Genomic DNA, 20,217 nt, shown 5'->3' on the forward strand with positions numbered 1-20,217 from the left:
GTAAGTGTTTTCATTTGTTGATAATTAATATAACGAAAAGATACTCTTTAGGCTAATATGTTTTGACAATTTGGATTACTTTTAAGGATTTTAATAAGAATTAGACCACATTTTTTATGGATTCAATCAAATTCACATTTTATTTCATTTGAAATATAATTATTTAAAACATAAGAGACGAAAAAATATGAAGTCAAATCTAATTATTTAAAACTTATGCCACTTGACGTGCTAAATCTCTTTAGTCTTTTAAGTTAAGTAAATTACATTTCATGAATCGAACAATAGAAATAGATGAAAACAGATTTGTTAAATCAATAATTACTTCTATAAGATGTTAAACTAAACAAAACCCGTTTTAAACGAAAAATCTAATTTTTTTTACAATAAGATGCAGTTCTCAAATTGTTGACAAATTATTTGTTAAAATTGTTATCTAATATTTAATGTACTATATAATTTAATAAATATAAATTTATTGTGCAATATAAAAACAAAATAGGCAAAAAAAATGAGGAGAAGGAAAAATGCATAACTTCACACTGTCAAATTGTGAATACACCCAATAACGATAAACATTATTCTAATAAAATATTAAAATAGCTCAGCTGTGCCCCATATTCAAATATTTGAAATTGTAAAACATGCACCGGAAATGATCATGTCAACGGCCGGTACGCCTTTTGCCCTTGCCTTTATCACCTGATGTTGTAGACGGACACTCTGGAGTTTTTTTTTTTTTTTTAAATTTGACTGGCTGCCGGGCACTCTCAGCCCGGTAGCCAGCTTTAGCAGACATTGTCGGCTACCGGGCACTGTGTAGCCGACAGCTTTATTAAAAAAAAAAAATTCTGAACTGCAATTCTGACGGAGAAGCCAGAGTCAAAAAAAGCTTTTGGGTGCCGGGTTGACACAGCCCGGCACCCATAGATTCGTACCTAATGGCTGTCAGAGCTATACATGTGCGAGTAATTTTTTTTTGGCCTATATTCTGAGCAATTAGCCATACTCCTACCATGTGAGGGAGGGAAGTCATCCTAATCCGAGGAGTTGTTTGGACTGAGTATTATTTGAAATAATTATTGTAATATTTTTTATGATGTGATGTATGTGAGATAAAAATGTGATTGAAAATATAAAAATGTAGATTGCAAAATTTGATTATAATACAAGTAAAATATTATTTGAAAAATAAAGATATTCAAACACATTAAAGCATAATCAAATCTTTTTTTCTTTAAGCAGGACCACAATAAATAAAGGGCAATTTGCACTTTTTACCACCTGTGGTATAGCTAAATTTTACATAATTTCCTATAGTTTTAAAAAACTATATATAATTCTCTTATAGTTTGGATTAAAGTGTCAAAGTAACGGAAATGATCATTCGTAACGTAAACTATGAAAATATTGAAATTATCCTTGTTTAAAAACTAAAATGGTTAAAGTGACCAAAATATATAAATATAATAAACATAATACTCTAACCCCGTATAATTTTATATTTTATCATATAACCCCTTTATGGTTTTCAATATATATAAATAACTTCCCGTGATTAATAAATAATTTTCAATTTTACATAGGACTATTTTTTGACATTTTAGCTGACCCGTTGTAGATTGCAAATTCCGTCATTTTGACACTTTAATTCAAATCATGAGAAGTTATGTATAACTTTTGAAACTATAAGAGAGTTAAACACTAAACTATAGCGCGTTAAAGCGTAATTTGCCCATAAATAAACCATAATTGTTAGAAGAAGCATAACTAGGAGAACCATTAAAACTTAGAAAGTGTGTTATTAATGACGTCCAATTATTGTTGATGTCACTTTATTTTCTTTTATAACATGTCCAAAATTACGCCAAAAAAATTTCCAAAATGTACATATACAATATAAATGAATTGATACAATGACTTGTATTTGACAATAAATAGTACTTTGTTGACACGTACTAATTCAATTAGTAAGAACGTGTCACTATCTCACAAAAAATCATTGTATCAATGGACGATCTATAAGAATTTCTATAAACAACCTATCATCCATCTAAATTTTTATTGTATCTAAAGAGAAAAAAGATTTCTATCGTTTGGAAAAAAAAAAAAAAAAAGATAGTACTTTATCCTAACGGTACCTAAAAAGAAAAAAGATAGCATTTTATCTCAACAGTACGTAATCGGTGTGCGTGTTACTAACTAGAGTTTGACTGAAGAAATCGTGGGTCCACGTAGCCTTTCCCCATCCCATAATAAGAAACATAACAGTAAAGCCATGCGGGACCGCGAGACAAATTGAAGCGAGAAGCAGGGGTAACATGGGAAATACACTAGAAAGTGTAGTAGTAGTAGACTAGTAGTATGAAAACATAGAAAGGTCCTGCTGGACTTTTCATATTGATCATGGTTCTGCTGGACTTTTCATATTGATCATGGTTCTGCTGGACTTTTACTAGTCACTTTGACCATCATCAAGCACACGGTTGAAAGTGGAACTAGGAAGAAGGAAAAAAAATAAAAAAAAATACTAATATTATTATAATAAAGAAAGAAAGGAAGAAACTCCCAAACCGAATACTACCAAAAAACGATTCCGCCACACAAACACCGGCCATTGCCAGCGCCACCAACAGCGGTGTTGCAAGTTCGCTTATGAGAGGAGGACAAGTCGTAGTCGTCGTCGGACTCAACGTCCCAATCAAAACTCCTAGTATCATCTTCCTTCTCCTACTACTGCTGGCCACTGGCAATGGAGGAGGACACGCCGCCAGTGCCAGTGGCGACTTCACCGGAGATTACTTGAAGCTGTCGGGGATAATCATCCCGGGTTTCGCCTCCACGCAGCTCAGAGCTTGGTCAATACTCGACTGCCCTTACTCTCCTCTCGATTTCAATCCCCTCGATTTGGTTTGGCTCGACACAACCAAAGTATCCCCTCTTCTTTACTCTACTATCGTCTATTACTGCTAAGGACTTTTATCTCTACTTCTTTTCCCAACAGCTTACTCCTCAGCTCATTTTATCACTACATGCATCTTAAACTTGTGTCTTTTTAGTTTATCTAAGTGATTGTGTGCATATGTTTAATAAGTATCCTGCTAAAAAAGAAGAAAAAACAAAAAATCTTTTGGTTGCCTAATGGATTGATTCTGATACTAGTCGATGCTACTGCCTAATCAATCTCTACTGGTGAAGTGTTTCTTAATACTAGCTTACTGTTACATAGTTAGAGTTGTTAGAATTAGTGGCAAATGCGCAAAAGTTAACATTGGGAGGGCTGCCTGAACAAGGGGATTTTCGGAATGGTTTTGTGCAGCTTCTTTCTACTGTTAATTGCTGGCTCAAGTGCATGTCGCTTGATCCTTACAACCAGACAGATCATCCCGAATGCAAGTCCCGTCCTGACAGTGGTCTCTCTGCCATCACTGAGCTGGATCCCGGTTACATTACTGGTACCCTACCTACTGGCAATTTCCACCACCTCTGAAATCTCTACCTTTGTTATAAAGATTAAAAATACTCTGTGCTGTCTTCTGCTGATCGACATCATGTCAATACTTTCCACATGTAACCGCCAGGTCCTCTCTCATCTGTGTGGAAAGAATGGGTTAAGTGGTGCATTGAGTTCGGTATTGAGGCTAATGCTATCATTGCTGTTCCTTATGACTGGAGGCTGTCACCATCAAAGCTGGAGGAGAGGGATCTTTACTTTCACAAGCTCAAGTTTGTACCTTTTCATTATAAAACTTCATTTTGTATTGTTTTATCATGTAACTACCCTAAAGGGGAGTCAAAATGCTCTGAGCAGATCCCTTCCCTTGATGAAGTTTTATGAAGTGTCCACAGCTTTGCCGTGCTGCCTAACTCAAAAAACCCTCATTTGGTTAATGTGCTTTCTTTGTTTTTTACGTGTAGGCTGACTTTTGAAACTGCTCTCAAGCTTCGAGGTGGACCCTCAGTAGTTTTTGCTCATTCGTTGGGAAACAATGTATTCAGATATTTCTTGGAATGGCTGAAATTAGAAATTGCACCTAAACAGTATATCCAGTGGCTAGATGATCATATCCATGCCTATTTTGCTGTTGGTATGATTTCACAGTTCTAGAAGTTTTCTAATTATAAACTATAACATCTTGATATTTGATGTATCTGAAGCTGCTTGTTGGATGTTAGGAGCTCCTCTTCTTGGTGCAATCGAGACAGTCAAAGCAACTTTGTCTGGACTTACATTTGGTCTTCCTATATCTGAGGTCAACTTCTCTAATTATAGTTGTTTGACATATCAATCTTCTGTAACTGGCAGAATTTATTCTACGCCCCCAGGCCCCAAAGGGAAAAAAGAAAAGAAAAGAGTAAAGTAAGCTGGAGCGTGAATATTATGCTTTCTTACCCACATTACTCATACATTATTCTATCATGCATCTCTACTCTCAAGTAATAATGTGGTTGAAATAGTTGATTAATTGTTTACCCTGGAGAAACTTTTCAAGAGTAAGAATTTTTCACAACCTGGAAAGTTGCATTTGTTTTGGCTAGTCTATCATGAACTCTCTTTCCGGTAGTGTAAAGGCATTTGAATTCTCAATTTTGTCATGTGAGAGAAAACCCCTTCCCGTCCTCTGCCAAAAAAGTACTTTTAGATTTCTAGGAATAAACACTGTTTCACTAACTATTTTGTTGATTTTAATTGTTGGCTCTTATTTTTCTTTGATATGGTGTCTAGCCATTAAGGAAACACCACCCTTTTATGTTAATATTTGTGCATGCTGTTAATTAGCTTCATGTACCTTCAGCTTTAGTCCTTCCTTAAATTAGCATGTACTTCTTATCTAAATTTAGCAGTATGTTTAACGGTAATCTATGAATGGTGTTCCCTCTGATAACTGATGCCTGCAATAACACATTTTTATATATAATTTGGCAAGTTACCAGGGTACAGCTCGATTGATGTTCAATTCTTTTGGCTCTTCGTTATGGATGATGCCATTTTCCAAATATTGTAGAACAGATAATGCGTACTGGAAGCATTTCTCCATTGGAAGCAAAAAAGGTCATCTTGCCTACCATTGTGATGAACACGAGTTCCAGACAAACTTCTCTGGATGGCCAACAAATATAGTTAACATTGAGATTCCTTCAGTTCGAGGTTTGGTTTGGAGACCAGACTTAATATTTGAACTTCTTACGTTTACATGTGCTAATAGGCTCTGTTTGCCATATTTGTAGGGGATGATGCTTATCCATCTTTTGTGGATATTGCACAGGCCAACTCATCTGGCATGGAATGTGGATTTCCTACTCAGTTATCCTTTTCTGCTCGTGAAATTTCAGAAGGGACTTTTTTCAAAGCAATAGAAGATTATGATCCTGATAGCCAGAGGCTGCTGTATCAAATGCAGAAGTGAGTTGTTTAATATTCTAATTGAGATGCAACGTTTGTTCCTAGCAATGAATTACTAAGAAACGCACCTGCAATGACATAGTTGACTGTTCCTTCTGCCACCCTGCCTTTATTTGCAAAGGCTTTCATTTTAACTTTGACTGGATTACTGAAATCGGTTGCTTGTAGTCTAGCCCTCCTTTACTGTAAATCCTCCATATTTCAGGTCATACCATGGCGATCCAGTTCTAAATCCCCTAACACCTTGGGAAAGACCTCCTCTGAAGAATATATTTTGTATTTATGGAATCGATATGAAAACAGAGGTATATTTATGTTGTGATGCTATTCTCATATTGTATATTCTATAATGAATTCTTAATTGTATTAGTATTGAGCCTGATCTTGTTTTATGCTGTAACAGCATGAATTTTCCAGGGTTCCATCTCTGGTTATTGTTCTTCTATCTATTTACTGCTCTTGTTGTATTTCCTATTTTGCTCTCTAAAGCATCTTTCTCTGATTTCAAGTTCTAGATTTCTTATAGTTAGGGGTTAAGAGAGAGCGTAAAATGACTCTCATCCACTTAAATTCTTCTAGTAAATATAAATTGTTGTTGCCATCTCTAGATCTTGATTTTATTACTCTGTAATTCAACTTAAGCCCCAGTATGATGATTGAGTACCATAGAAAAGAATAATCATGTATTGACCACATTCAACAATGCTTTATTCTCATTAGTCAAATAATTTGTAAAATGATCTCTGAGATGTTTGGCCATTTAATTAATTCATAGCTTAGAAAATTTGTGAATGGAGGTCTGTGCTGTTTCTGTATCTGAAAGAAATGTTCTGCCACTTTAAGTATGTTCATGAATTAATTTAATATGTAGTAGTTTTGAATATTATTTTTTTACTTACAATTGTATGGAACTCAAATCCTAACTTCCTTTAAATGATGGCTTTGCTGGTTTTTAATTGTATTTTGTCAATAATGCATATGGAAATAATCTTTGTGGTTTTTTTGTTTCATTTAACTTAACAGGTTGGTTACTACTTCGCACCTAGTGGGAAGCCGTATCCTGACAATTGGATCATAACCGATGTGATATATGAAATTGAAGGATCTTTGTACTCCAGGTGACTTCCGCTAGCGAGAAGGCTAGCATGTTTGAGAAAAGATATTAAATGATCATATCACATGGAAGTTTCAAAGTGTTACCATCTGAGATGTCTTTTGCTCCACCTAGAGAATGATGACTTTGAATTAATACTTCTCCTGACCAACTTAAACTATAAATGCAAGATTTTGTGACATTTCCTGTAATTTGTTTAGTGGGTATTATGGCCTTTGGGAACTAGTAAAAACTTAATCATGCTATGATGTACATGATATTTTTCAGAAGTTAGAAGTCTGAAGATTGTAGTAAAAAAGAATTGAATGTCATAATGAGATAAACATATATGTTGCACCATTAAAAGCAAAAGAAGCGCAAGTGCATTATTATTAACCTTCATATGACACTAGAAGTAAGGAACAATGTTGCATTTTTTTTATGTGTTAGATGAAATCAATTCGGCAATGATTCTCTATCCCATGTTTCTATTGAGCTTTCTAAATGCTGTTCTGCTCTGTTAATATCCTGGAAAATGTTTCGTAGATATGCAAATTCCCATTTTTACTTTTGTGCAGATCAGGGAATCTGGTTGAAGGAAATCCAGGTGCAGCTAGTGGAGATGAGACGGTATGATTGTGAATAAGTATATTAACATCCATACTACAAATTTGAGGCATTGACATTTATGGAGTCTGAACTTCAGTTTCATTAATAGGTGCGGTAATTTTTTTTTTTTTTTTTTTTTTTGGGGCAGGTACCATATCACTCCCTTTCTTGGTGCAAGAATTGGTTGGGACCAAAAGTGAACATAACAAGGGCTCCTCAGGTACTTCAGTTAGTGCGTAAAATCATAATTTTTATGCGTTATACAATAAGTGCTGCTGTTAGTTTGATTCATTCGACTATTCTAGGATTGAGATTTTTACCTTGACCTGACGCACAAGCAGTTTAATGAAAATATCTTTCCTGTTTCTTTCAATAGAAACTTAGAATCAAATGTCACATTACCATCTTAAAAAATACAAGTAACTAGAATTTCTAAATAAACACCTCCTACCATGCAAGAAAAAAACATGAAAGAAATGTTGGTTTCTTTTGTTGCTGCAATTGCTGTACTGGATTTGCCATATTTGAAAAGCTTATTGACACAAGTTCACTGATAATAGCCATCCTGTTTCCCTACTCTATGGTTCTTTTTTTCCTCCCTTCTGATTAGCTAGACATATGAGTTGGTTGCCAAGGTGAATACCTTGAGAACAACATTTTTGCTCTTTTCCTCTCTGATTTTTATTTATAATATATATATATATATATATTCCTTTTGCTCGTTACTCTTGCAGTCAGAGCATGATGGCTCAGATGTACAAGTTGAATTACATGTAGAACATCACCACGAAGCAGATATCCTACCCAACATGACACGGTCACCTCGGGAGAAGTACATAACCTATTATGAAGATTCTGAAAGCATTCCAGGGAAGAGGACAGCTGTCTGGGAGCTTGATAAAGGTATCTGAACCATCTTACTTTGAATTTTGGTCGTACATGTTCTTTTTTGCTATGGAAGATGACTCTTACCCTTCGTCATTGGCAAATTAACAAAAATTGTTACCCTTGGTGGTTGGGGGATGGATATCCTCTAATCTTGTCCTGTTGCTTGATACTGCATAGGGGTCCTTTTTATCATGCATATTACCACTTATTTGACTTGTATTTCCTATTAGGTATGTATTCATGGAAAAATGAGACAAAACATGACTGAAATTACCTGCAGGGATCCTTTTTATTTGTCTTTCTTTTCTGCTTTCAAGGGTGCTAGATACCATTGTCTTTCCACTTGCAGAACCTATTTCTTTTTGTGAAAGTTGGCTTACAAATAGGAATTACGTGAACTTCATATAAAGTATGAACTACTTCATCTTTCTGCATGGCTTGTTACTGTAATTTATTTTGATTTTGTTGATGAATGATGAATATGCATTGCCATATCTTATATAGGCATGACTGATTCTCCTGTTGCAACTTTGACATGTTCTTTTTATTCTATCTCAATATGATACAAGTCTTGCTCATTTAAATTGTAATATGTCTCTTTTACAGCAAATCACAGGAATATTGTCAGGTCACCGGTTTTGATGCGGGAACTATGGCTGGAGATGTGGCATGACATTCATCCTGATAAAAAATCAAATTTTGTTACTAAAGGTGGATATTTCTTTTGATTTTCTTTTTTTCCTTTTTTCTGGGAGAGGGGGGTGTGTTTTCAAACTTGTCTTACAAGTATTACACGATAGGTAAGCGGGGACCTCTAAGGGACGAAGACTGCTACTGGGATTATGGAAAAGCTCGGTGTGCATGGCCTGAGCATTGCGAATACAGGTTTTGTTGGCCTTCCAGTAAAACCATTATTTGTCCTGCAATTATTTTCTTTAGAATACCAAAGGTCATCTAATTCACTAAGGTGTGATGTTTCAGATATGTATTTGGGGATGTTCATCTTGGACAGAGCTGCAGATTGAGGAATAGTTCAGCTGATCTGCTCTTGCATTATGTATAATTTATGAGGTAAAGTGGAGAATTTTGTTTCTTTGTCTGGAGGTTGAGTAGGAGCTCAAAGCACAGGAAGTAAAACAATTCAGGGTGATTGTTGGGAGAAGTGTTTTGAGGGGGAAAAAAGAAAGGGGGGGGAGGGAAGGGAATAAGATCCTCATTGACAGCACTAATTCGTACGGAAGATACCGACTTGGATCCCGAATTCACATATCGGGAATTTGAGGAATCAAAGAAGCAGCAGCAGGAGTAGGTCAATGGCACTATCTCGTGATGCTTTGCCCGAAGCTCTTTTTCCAACCAAAATGGAATATGAGACCCCATTCCCCTGAGCTCGAATATATATGTCCCTGCACATCTATTTACCATTGGAAGAAAACCAATACTCATTGATACTTTAGGCGATAAAAATGTAATATTTGCACTGAAGTTGATTGTACTGATCTTTGTTTGATATGCTTCTGCAGTAATCGGGATCAGTTTCATTATGCCAGATTGATGAGATGATCTCGTTCCTGTACATTTTCCTCATCCTTTTTAGTAGTAATCAGAGGCACTTTTATATCAACACCATAATTATATCATCTTAACAAGGTAATTTTTATGCCGCTTTTCATTTGAATGTTTTTCCTATAAACCTTTTCACATGAACTGGCTGCTGCACGTTCAACTTCGATGGAGGATTAATTTGATAATGCATTACAGAAAATGGGTACCCGTACTTGAAAAAGGCAGCCGGACATGCTTTTGTGAGAATGAGGTCCGATACTGCTGTAAGCCAGAATTACTGTATATGATATCGGCCTCTTTGGAAAAGGAAAATTTTGCATGGTGTTGTACAACTAGTTACTCAACTGAACGGTCTGAAATCAATTGTTTCAACGATATTATTGTTTGCTGGTATACATTGAAGAGTTCCTGTCACTCTCCCTTTCCTGAAAAGCTAAATGATAACTGTAGAAGAACCAAAAACTGTTGGTCATTCATTTTGCTGGTATGATTAAATGACGCAATTACTCGAGCTTTTAGCGTAATTAGCCCTTCTCGTTATGATTACCTTTTGTGTGAACGATCAGGTGGCAACACACTTTAAAAGTTAAGCATGAGTGAGAAAGTTGGAACACTTTCGAAATCTCAGCATTGATGATTCGTGAATACCAGAAAACCAACTACACAGAGCCAAACATTGCTGGTAAATGGAAATGCAAGCTCGCTATCGAAAGATTTGGCTGACAAAAATAAGGGAAAACGAAAAAACGAATCTCCAAATGACAGATGAAGAGCGTTCAATGACGACTTGGCTGCAGGCTACCTGCTCTTTCTTATTTCCAAGACATAATCAAGCTCCATATGACATCTTCTATCATCGTCTTCAAACTGAACCAGCAATCAGAGGTACAGCAAAATCAGTAATATATACCATCAATAAACAAATTTTGGCACATGAAACTGGTTCTTTCACCATGCTTGACATTCGAAATGACTGATGTTGCAAAATGCTGTCTGAGCGAGGAACAGAAACTGCATAATGTATAAATTCAAATGAACCCACCCTAAGCTTTGCTGTATAATTTCCTCTGGCAAGCACACCAGATGGAGTGGTCTCCTCCTCTAAGGTATGGATATATGGTTCTCGCTGAGGAGCAAACGTGCCCAACATTCCGTTCTTTCGATCCACTGAAATACATAATCAAGCTGAAGGACTAAATGAGAAGCGTCTAAATGCAAATGAAGGTCATATAAGATCAGTAATGCAACCTGAGGAAACAATAACTCCACTTTCGAGAGAGAGAGAGAGAGAGATTATTACTAGCTTCTACCATTTGTTAATGACTCCTTTGCTACCAAAGTGACCCCTGAATACTTCCATTAAACCTCTCTTTCTTCAAAACTGATAAGATTGGATAAACTTCTATTTGAACCTGAATTTACTGTAGAATATCAAAGTGGGGATGTTTTTGCAAAGTAACTTTGACTTTTAAATGGACTCAAAATTATCAGTAGCACGAACTGGGATGTCAAAACCAAACTCAAAATTTAGACTCAACTGTAATCTTCTTCTGTGTTGTGTCATCGTCTTTTCAGCATTTTAGTCGAGAATGAAAAGAATGAGATTTACTAACAAGGAAACCAGATGAGTGAGAGCTCAGAGGATGCAAGCCCTCTCTGTGCTTGGACAAGAAAAGGAGATATGATGCACTTAACAAAAAAGCTATTGAGAACATCTTTAGTCCATTGTGACAATCGAAATTAACAACACTTGAAGGGCTGGACAAGTATAGTAACAAGCGCATCCAATTATGTCCTCACTGGTCACTGTCATCTTAGACAAGGATATAACATGCTAGTTATGAGTATTAAAGTTTGGGAATAAACTAAATGCAGAATGTGTAACATTCAATAAATAGATTCGTCATTAACAGAATAAAGTTTGAAACTGTCAGAAAACGAACCTTCAACTCCACCTTTCCAAACAGTATTTGTGTAAGCCAGACCTGATACAATGTTGTGAAGAACGGAGAACGTTAGCTTTAGCCGATACTCAGACCCCTCCTTGAGAGTAAATAGTACAGGTTTGCTTTGGTCTCCACAAACAGGCAAGGGAGTATTAATCTCCCCAAAGTCCGAGGATAAAATTCCAATTGAATGGAACTTAACTTCAGGCTCCACTCGCCCTAACAGAACACATAAAATTTCATAAAATTAAGCTATACTAATCAGAATAAAGCTAGAAAGGATTGATTACCAAATTATTGCATTTTCATTGAAAATTTAGAAAAATATAATTTTGTTTTTATTAGGATTCCCAAAATAATGAAGTCAACTTCAGTTATCTATTGAGACAAAACTTATATTTATTTCTTCTCCCCTCCCTTCCCTTTTACTTCTCATTTCCGTCCTCCTACTGTCTTTATCAGTCTTCAGTAAGTCTCGAAGGCTGATTTTTGCCACAGATTTGAAAACTGATTCCTGGTTGTGGGAGGACAACTATTTTTGTAGAATTTGCTCTTGTGAAGTAAAGGAACGAAAGTCGACTGCATATTCCTGGGAGTTCATTAATAGTACCAACATTTTTTTTATTTAAATAAAAGAAGAGCAATTTTTGCATAAATAAACCGAGCTAGAATGGTGTAAACTATGGAAAAAAATTCTAGAAAACCAACCATTTAAATCACTTTCAAGACAACCAAGCAGCTTTTCTTTCCACTTCCTGAGGCTCTCATCCTCCTGAGAGAAAAAGGCCAATTAAACCACTGATAATATACTTCAGTTACCTAGATGAATGAATTATATACTTTAAGGAGTGCTTTTGTTTTTCAACTTCTAATATAAGGCCTAGAACAGGAAAGGTGGAACAGAATTTAGTGGTCAATCAGCATAGCAAACCACCCAACACAGGAATGCAAACTTAAAAGGCCAAGAGAAAACACCAAGAAATAATAATGGTAAGTGGTATGTTCATGTAAAACCTAAAATTAAGGGACACGAGGAAACAAATTACCTGATGGCATTAGAAATCAAAAGACATACGAACACTTAGCCATCAATCTTCACGTACAATCTTCGCATACGTTCATAACTACTATGCACTGTGGCTGATAAACAAGAGAATTTCAACTTTAAAGCTCTATAAAGTGATATTTTCGCCACTATTTTATCTTTTTCGTTCCTTTTGTTCATTTATTTCTTTAACGAAGTACTTCAAACATTTTCTTTTCTTACTTCTGTTAGCTATACCTCTCTTTATATCTTTTATTTGACTACTATTATTCTCTTGAATCCCTATAAACTAAACAGCAAAAAGACAAAGAGAAGCATGTGTATGAATTACCTCAAGCAGCCACACTAATAGGGTCGGGAAAAATTCAAACTTTGAAATAAAACCAACAATACAAAATTCAAACTTTGAGATAAATCAAAGAGATAAAGGGACATATAGTAGAACAGCCACCAGCCTAAAATGGGGGAGAAAAACATCAATGGTACGCGTGAGTGTGTGTTCATGTGAGATAAAGGCCCAATCTTTCAAAAATCAAATTGATGAAATAAGGCAAGCAGCTAAACTGCATCACCTACAAAATAGTTACAAATACTAAACGACAGTAAAATTCATGGAAAAAAAAAGGGAAAATAAAACCTGAAACCTGATCTTTTTCAATCTGGTCCTTGAGAGAAATAAGTGGGCCGGGAACGAAATTAGCAATTTTGCCCCCATCAGCATCGTCACCCTCATCATGGTTTTGATGCTGCTCCTCCTCATCATCACTGCTGACCACTGCAAGATTTTCAGCCTTGTCATTGATCTCTAATTGTCCTTTCGGGTAATCTTTTACAACCCCACTTGCAGAAGAAGGCCCTGCCTCTTCCCTCTTGCCACCACCCTGCATCTCTCCTCCACAAAATCGCGATCAACAGGAAACTAGTACTCCAATGAGTAATTAATTCTAACACAAAAAACAAAAAAAGGAAAGGAAAAGACAAGTAGTTCCAGAAATAGAAGCAGTAAAGTTCTACTCCTAAATAAGGTACAACCGGACGCTCTGCTAGAAAAATGCGAGCTCTAGCCAGTCAGCAAAGACCTACTGAAAACAGTAGAAACTTTGAAAGTTGGGTACTTTAATGGCCGAAGTGGGGACACCTATACATTTCTATATTTCTGAAAGACAGAAAGTAGGGGGAAAAAGAAAAGTAGCAACATTTCACAGTAGTACCATACCCCCCAGGAGGGTCGGCCCGGCAGGTGGGCGCTGGGGCATGGGGCGCTCGTTGTTGGGGGCAGGGGGCGGAGAGGGAGGGATGGGTGCGTCAGCGTGACTGTTTTGGCATTTTTGTTTTGGGGTGGGGAACTCTCGGGTAAAGAGTCAACAAAATCTCTCTCAACAGTCACAGTTTCACACACGACACGACAATGTGAGTGTGCTACGTCCCATGTTAAATGTCGGTTTTCTCGTCTCTCTTTCGCGTCTACTCTGTCGGCGCGTTGTACAATACGGTTTTCCCATGTTTATTGCAGCTATGTACTTCTCGTGATTCCTGACTCGCGCGCCCTGGTACATGCATCAGCCTGTGTCATTTTAATCCATTTTGCCCACAATTATTAATGACACGTTTAGTAAACAAATGAAATCTCATCGTCCCTCGGAGCTCAAAGGGTAACTAACGTAGCAAGGGCAAGGACACAGCCAGAGAAATACCAAGAAAAGAAAGGCAATTACAACTGAGGGCAGAGTAAATTAAGAATCAAAGTTCTAATTGCTCTTCTTATATAATACAACGTGTTCCGACCCAAGTAACAAAAAGAGAAACGCCCGTCTGCTTCGACTATGTACGAATGAGATACAGGTCATTAAAGCAACCGAAATGCCTCCTACACAGAGACAGGGCATAGGTGGTCATCTGAAGGGCTCAACTGGTGCCGTCTCCTCAAGGAAAGCAGCAGCCTCGAAACATTCAGCAGCTTCTGTAGCTGAGCCAGGGCCTTCATCTTTAAAAACAAGGCCAAGGTTATACCACGCAGAAGCATTCATTCTGTCGAGCCGTATTGCTTCCGTCAAAAAGCTTCTAACAGTTGCAGGTGATTGAGTGCCCATCCGTCTAAGAACCACTGCCAACGAGACTAGACTTGGGACCTGACTGGGATCAATACTCAGAGCATGTGCAAAAGCTTTAAGGGCTTCTTTGTGCTGGCCCTTAGCTTCGTGAAGCATACCTGCATGTATCACATCAAGCAACACCTTACAGGTAAGATGATTGCATGCACAACCACCACCACCAACAACTGGAAATACAAGGACTCAAACATACATTGTACGAGAACATGAAAAAGTAACCGTTCTTATTTTTTCACCAGACAAGAGGACTAGCCACAAGAAATTGGCAAAAGATGGTGAACCAGAAAGTTTCTATACCCTCACTTTCTGATTCATTTGACCCCTTTGAACAACAAAGCTTGCAATAATGACGCCATTTACAGCTGGAGTAAAACTATTAAACCACAACACCAACTTACCTTAACTGCATGCTCCAAGGCATATGTCCTATCATCCATAATTATCATTAATAAGGGTATGATGGAATATGATAAATCAACCATCCTTGAAGACATAAAAAGCACATTAATTCTTGTCCCTTCAATCGCCAAAAGCAATCTTTGATAGATTCTCTGAGTAGGTATTAAGAGCTAATTTAACTTTACTGAATAAATATTTCCCCCCGACCATCATTCACATAGACTGCATCTCCAGTTGTTTTTATAATGGGAGACAAGATTAAACCAACTTCGAAAGCATTCATGCAAAATCTAAAAAGCATCTCAATCAAAATCCCTTTCTCTTATATGATCTCCCTTCTCCTTTCACAATCAGAAGCAAGATGCAAGATACAAACAGAATATAGCAGAATGAGGAATACAAGTATTCATTTATGTACCAGCAGTGTGCCACCTCATAGCAGAATGACGATTTATGCCTTCAGACTTGGAAAGACAGATTTCAGCATCCCTCCACTGAGACAATCTAATGTAGATGGAAGCCAAATCATGCCAAGTTTCCAGCTCCAAATTTCTATTCTGTTTCCATCCACCCTGTCACATGATCAACGCATGAGAGAGATAGAGTGTGTGTGTGTGTGTGTGAATTTTAGAATCTACAAATGAACTCAAAAAGTTAAAATTGTCTAACACGATTTGATCAAAACAAGTTAGGCATACACAAAAGAAGAATCTGTTAAACATCTTTAAATGAAGAGACAGGTGACAATCCACTAATTTGTCTATAATATGCGACATATGCATAACCTAATCTACATGAACAAACCAGAAGAAGCTAGCCAGCTGAGGTTCTGAAAGTTTAAGTTAGCTTCTGAAGAAATTCATGCTATAAGTAGGAGCTAGTGCCTCTAACATCACATAAAGAAAGGTAATTATCATGCAAGCTACCGAATACCTATGGGTGTAATCTTTATAAATGCATGGCCCAAAAGGCAACATTACAAGTGCTACAAATAAAAGCTTTTTTATAATATTCAAATTGTAAAACTGAGGCTGCAGAAGACATTAATTTAGCTAATAAGCAAGTATTAAACATACCTCAAGCTTTTGCCCTGAACCAAAACTTTTGAGTTGAACTTGAAGAACAGCAAGAAGCTGAGTGTAGGTTTCTATTGCATTCTTGACTTGACCCTGTGCAATTTGGAGTTTAGCTTTAGTTCTCAACAAATCTCCCTGATCCCATCTTCCTGTCTGATCTAGAGCTGCATTAATGATACTTTCGGCATCTACAAACCGTTTCTGAGCTGATAATATGCGAGCACATAATAACCACGCCCTAGGATTAGAACCATTTTCCAATTCGAGCAAGAATTTTGCATAATAAAATGCAGAATCCAACTTCCTTTGTTCAGCATTTTCTAAGCTAAGATGGTAAATAATCATGGGGTCCTTCATCTGGGTAATTTTACCGGCAATTTCTAGGGAGTGAAGTGCCTCAGTCTGTCTCTGTACCCTCTGAGAATCACTCACAGCTGATCTGGAACTATTTGAAAGTGATATACCCTTTAGAAAATTGGCAACACCAGTCAACTGATCACATCTTCCTTTCAAGCTTTCAATGGCTCGTTGAGCAAAGCTAATCCCATCTTCTGCATATGAACAGCTGTCCCCGCAAAGTTTGGAAGCCAATAGCAATGCTGGAACACATGTTGGATCAACCGCCCTACTCAACAACTTCCTCAACAAATTCAAAGCAGCCCATTCATCGCCTTCTCCATAATAACAGAGGGCCAGCTTCTCATACCTATCTTTCTGTTCTATTGTCCTCGGAAGCAATTCTTCCACTTGGTAAGCTAAAGCCCTTAAACCCCCTGATATAGACAATGCATAAGTAAGGTGATCCAAAACCGATGGATCCCACTCAATTCTATCGAGAGAAACTTTTCTCAATAGAATCATCAAAAGAAGAATAGCTTCTTCAATATTGTTTCTAGGAACAAAAGAACTGTCCATTTGGGATCGCAGGTTCGGAGGGTTTGCCTCACCTCCACTGTAAAGAAGAAAGACAGCAAACTCTTTTTGAATCCTGGCAACAGTTTGTGCATCAAGATTCCATGGATGAAGAAGGGACCTCCGGTATGAAATGATTGTCTCACTGGGAAAATCAGCAAGTTTCCACAGTTCTGGAAGTAACTCAACAGCATTGCTCAGTGTCTCCTGCAATTTACAGTCAGCAGCAAAGTTTTCAGGCAAGCCTGCTGGTAATGAAGATTCAACTATGTCCAGAATAACTGAGCATGATTGAGCAGCTTCTGCAAGATAATAGGAATTGTGTATTAGCCAGGCAATAAAAATTTGATGTGTTGACCTTGCAAATCCTTCTTCTCTTTGTCACCAATTCAGAGGAAAACTTGGAAAATTTGCAAAAAGCAAGAGCTTTACATCCATGCATGTCAGTGTTAGAATACAAACCCCCAAAACACAAAGGGAAGTACAAAAGCTAGGCATAAGTGTTATTCAATAGAAATGATCTCGCTTACATGAGTTGGTAGACTGAATTAAATAGCTATCAATTGCAAATTTAAAAATTTCAGAAGTATTAAATCTATTGCCCACAAATTCCAGTACAATGAAATACACCACCATCTCTGTCATGAAATTATAGAAAGTCTTTTGGAATCCAACTTCTTAGTCAAGGTGTTTTGATTGTGGTAGCCCTCCAAGTTCAACTTTTCAATTGCATGAAGCAGAAAATTATAGTAATACATGGGACAGTACTGGGAGAATAACAAAATGAGGTGGCAATCTCCATTTTCCAAGTAATCTGGCAAAGGGGCAATAATTGTCAGGAAAAATCTTACAAGCATTTTAAGAGAGTGACCGTAAAATATAATAATTATGAGCAATCAGAAATGTACTGTAGTCTTAACATGACGTCACTATCAAAAGAACAACTGAGAAGAATGATCAGAGTGCAGCAAAAGTAGGTAAAGGCATTCAAAACTCAAAAGACCAGCAGAAATGTATGATATGGACTTACAGAAAACAGATTGAAGTTTCACCAAGTAGTTGAAAACTACCTTTATATCTCCCGAGAGCCTCAAGAGATTTCGCTTTTAGAAATATTGCTTCCAGGAGCAAACTAACTGCATGTAATGACATGGGCAGCGAGGAATAATTTTGAGATTGTTTTCTGGGATGGTCTCCTCGTCTGGCAAGTGCGATTTTCATCTTCGGAGTAACTGCAGCAATATCGATTCCTTCAAAGACATGTAAAGCAGCTTCTATGTTTCCCTTTTGATATTCATATCTTCCTAACAGTGCTCTGGCTTCCTGAAAAGCAAGGACAACTTAGTGCAAGCAAAGGATCAGCCAAGATATAATTCAACTTTGAAACAACACAAATTAAGAAAGCATTCACAAGCAACAAACTGAAAAACTTAAGTAAAAGATGTTCAGAAAAGAAAGCTTTTGACAACACCTCATAATTCAAAGAACCACTCTCACGCAGAGACGATTCAGCCTCTTCAATGTTGCCTGCATCAGGCTTCCTTTCAGCTTCTCCAGCTTGAGAAGAATAAACACTTGTGGAATAATCCTTAGTTGCAAGTGATTCAGAAGAAGGGATCATTTCATCTGCTTTCGCAAGTTCCCCTGAGCAGAGACAATTCATGACCTTTCGCAATTTAACTTTAACTTGAGCCCTCTTCTGCTTTTTGCCCAACTTTTCATTCCTCATGCTTTGTCACCTGTCTCAAAAATCTTCAGCGTGCAACAACATAGGGAATAACAAATTAGAATCCATTCCTTAAAGGGAAAAAACTAATTGCAATGAATCCTGTCCAGAGATTCAGTGAAGGGACATGCCAATGGTAATTAAGAAACATAAGCATCCCGACCTTAGAAAAAATGAGAACCTATTTTTTGCATGGCTGAATCATGAAAAACACAACAAAAGAGGAAGTAAATACTGAGGAAACATTCCTAAATAGGAACAGGACTACAACAATGCAACACTAAGATCATTTCAGAAATGGGAACCTTTTTAGCAATCAGTATGCAGCAACATATTCGGAACTTATTCTCAAAACCTTGAGCCTGATATAATCAATTTCATCATCAAAAGCAAATAAATTTCCTTAAAATCAAAAAATTTCCAAAAGCCCATTTCAGATTTCAAAACTGGCACCTATTTCAGAACCTCTGGAGCCAAAATTATGGGACTTGGATCACAAAATTCATAAACCAAAACCTCAACCCAACACAGCAAGCTACCAAACAGATGAAGTAAAATCCCATAGAATATTACCAAAAAAGATACGAACTGCAAACAACCCAAGCAATGACACCTATCAAACTTGATGAATCAAAATTAAAACAAAAAATTCTCACCTTTCACTATTCTTGGAAGAAAAAAAGAGATGACAGAGCTTGAAAGCCGACAAGGCATCACCACCAAGCTTCATCTCTTATGCCCACTTTTAAATTCCCACTTTGAAGGCAAATTTGCTATGATTAAACAAGAATCAGAACAAAGCTTCAACAACCCTAGTACTTTTGTTTGCTTTTTCTCCCTTTTTCATTCTTTTGGTTTCTTTTCCTCGGTAAAGCTCCAGACTTTTCTGTTTTCTGCCACTTTAAACACAGACCCTGAATCAAATGCTGATTTGGGTCATCCGTTAAAGCTTCGAAGTTTGAACAGGGGACGGACTACGGTGGTCTTGAATTGAAGTCGTAAAGGGCAAGATTTGTTGTTTAATGACAAGTGGCATTAGAGAGGGAAAATAATGGATTAATAATATTAAATCGTTATGAATGCATGTCAAAGTATTTACTTCTATATGGTGAGATTTGTGTGAGAAAATTTAATGTGGGGCCAACTTTGCAGGTCAGTAGTTTTCTAAGGCTACGATTTTGCCACGCGGCACATGTTTTTGTGTAGTGATTGTTATATTGGCGGGTAAAAGTTACAAGAACTTTCCTTCGTGAACCGGACAAAGTTTGGTCTTGTTAATATGGTTAACTTTTGTCGGGTTGTAGTAACTTCTAGTAGCTTCACCTACGAGAGAAAATAAAAAATTTGTTTAAGATCCTTATTATGTGAAGTGTAACAAAAAAAAAAAAAAAATTTACGTGTCTAGTTTTTTTTTTTCATTTTTTCATTTGACTAGATAGTAC

The 20,217-nt window shown here is 36.9% G+C and overlaps 3 protein-coding genes across 7 annotated transcripts; 1 reads left to right on the top strand and 2 right to left on the bottom strand.

The window, feature by feature from the left end:
* Positions 1-2,453: 2,453 nt before the first annotated feature.
* LOC113714723 (phospholipid--sterol O-acyltransferase) lies at positions 2,454-9,618 on the top strand. Of its 2 annotated transcripts, XM_027238760.2 has the most exons (16): positions 2,454-2,931; positions 3,320-3,455; positions 3,582-3,726; positions 3,919-4,088; positions 4,177-4,253; positions 4,936-5,149; positions 5,230-5,404; positions 5,610-5,709; positions 6,428-6,522; positions 7,076-7,127; positions 7,255-7,326; positions 7,841-8,009; positions 8,601-8,705; positions 8,795-8,879; positions 8,976-9,065; positions 9,518-9,618. In XM_027238760.2, the coding sequence occupies exons 1-15, from the start codon at positions 2,656-2,658 to the stop codon at positions 9,055-9,057; spliced, it is 1,953 nt and encodes a 650-aa protein (XP_027094561.1). In that variant the 5' UTR covers positions 2,454-2,655; the 3' UTR covers positions 9,058-9,065; positions 9,518-9,618. The 2 variants fall into 2 exon arrangements, with proteins under 2 accessions (XP_027094561.1, XP_027094552.1); XM_027238751.2 differs by having other exon boundaries at positions 2,456-2,931; positions 8,976-9,618.
* Positions 9,619-10,153: 535 nt separating this feature from the next.
* On the bottom strand, positions 10,154-13,951 carry LOC113714733 (rho GDP-dissociation inhibitor 1-like). Of its 2 annotated transcripts, none has more exons than XM_027238780.2 (5): positions 13,189-13,951; positions 12,215-12,278; positions 11,504-11,725; positions 10,603-10,727; positions 10,154-10,427 (listed from the first exon to the last, which is right to left on the bottom strand). In XM_027238780.2, exons 1-5 carry the CDS (start codon positions 13,348-13,350, stop codon positions 10,359-10,361), a joined length of 642 nt encoding a protein of 213 aa, XP_027094581.1. In that variant the 5' UTR covers positions 13,351-13,951; the 3' UTR covers positions 10,154-10,358. The 2 variants fall into 2 exon arrangements, with proteins under 2 accessions (XP_027094581.1, XP_027094573.1); XM_027238772.2 differs by having other exon boundaries at positions 13,196-13,946.
* A 291-nt stretch (positions 13,952-14,242) lies between these two features.
* Positions 14,243-19,855, bottom strand: LOC113714745 (protein NPGR2). 3 transcript variants are annotated; one of them, XM_072063388.1, is made up of 6 exons: positions 19,432-19,855; positions 18,521-18,788; positions 18,120-18,372; positions 16,138-17,351; positions 15,480-15,633; positions 14,243-14,760 (listed from the first exon to the last, which is right to left on the bottom strand). In XM_072063388.1, exons 2-6 carry the CDS (start codon positions 18,776-18,778, stop codon positions 14,444-14,446), a joined length of 2,196 nt encoding a protein of 731 aa, XP_071919489.1. In that variant the 5' UTR covers positions 18,779-18,788; positions 19,432-19,855; the 3' UTR covers positions 14,243-14,443. The 3 variants fall into 3 exon arrangements, with proteins under 3 accessions (XP_071919489.1, XP_027094594.1, XP_027094602.1); XM_027238793.2 differs by having other exon boundaries at positions 18,521-18,801; XM_027238801.2 differs by lacking the exon at positions 19,432-19,855 and having other exon boundaries at positions 18,120-18,389; positions 18,521-18,648.
* Positions 19,856-20,217: the final 362 nt, after the last annotated feature.

This window comes from Coffea arabica, chromosome 1e, assembly GCF_036785885.1.
Source record: "Coffea arabica cultivar ET-39 chromosome 1e, Coffea Arabica ET-39 HiFi, whole genome shotgun sequence".
NCBI classification, from domain to species: Eukaryota; Viridiplantae; Streptophyta; class Magnoliopsida; order Gentianales; family Rubiaceae; genus Coffea; species Coffea arabica.

Excerpts from the sequence above, each read along its gene's own strand:
- LOC113714723 (XM_027238760.2), top strand. The coding sequence starts at position 2,656 with ATGAGAGGAGGACAAGTCGTAGTCGTCGTCGGACTCAACGTCCCAATC. Across the intron at positions 4,089-4,176 it reads CCATGCCTATTTTGCTGTTG|GAGCTCCTCTTCTTGGTGCA; the intron begins GTATGATTTCAC and ends GTTGGATGTTAG. Across the intron at positions 8,010-8,600 it reads TGTCTGGGAGCTTGATAAAG|CAAATCACAGGAATATTGTC; the intron begins GTATCTGAACCA and ends TCTCTTTTACAG.
- LOC113714733 (XM_027238772.2), bottom strand. The coding sequence starts at position 13,438 with ATGCAGGGTGGTGGCAAGAGGGAAGAGGCAGGGCCTTCTTCTGCAAGT. Across the intron at positions 12,279-13,195 it reads ACCAGATTGAAAAAGATCAG|GAGGATGAGAGCCTCAGGAA; the intron begins GTTTCAGGTTTT and ends TTTTTCTCTCAG. Across the intron at positions 10,728-11,503 it reads TTGGAAAGGTGGAGTTGAAG|TGGATCGAAAGAACGGAATG; the intron begins GTTCGTTTTCTG and ends TATGTATTTCAG.
- LOC113714745 (XM_072063388.1), bottom strand. The coding sequence starts at position 18,778 with ATGAGGAATGAAAAGTTGGGCAAAAAGCAGAAGAGGGCTCAAGTTAAA. Across the intron at positions 15,634-16,137 it reads GTTCAGGGCAAAAGCTTGAG|GGTGGATGGAAACAGAATAG; the intron begins GTATGTTTAATA and ends ATCATGTGACAG. Across the intron at positions 14,761-15,479 it reads TATGAGGTGGCACACTGCTG|GTATGCTTCACGAAGCTAAG; the intron begins GTACATAAATGA and ends TGATACATGCAG.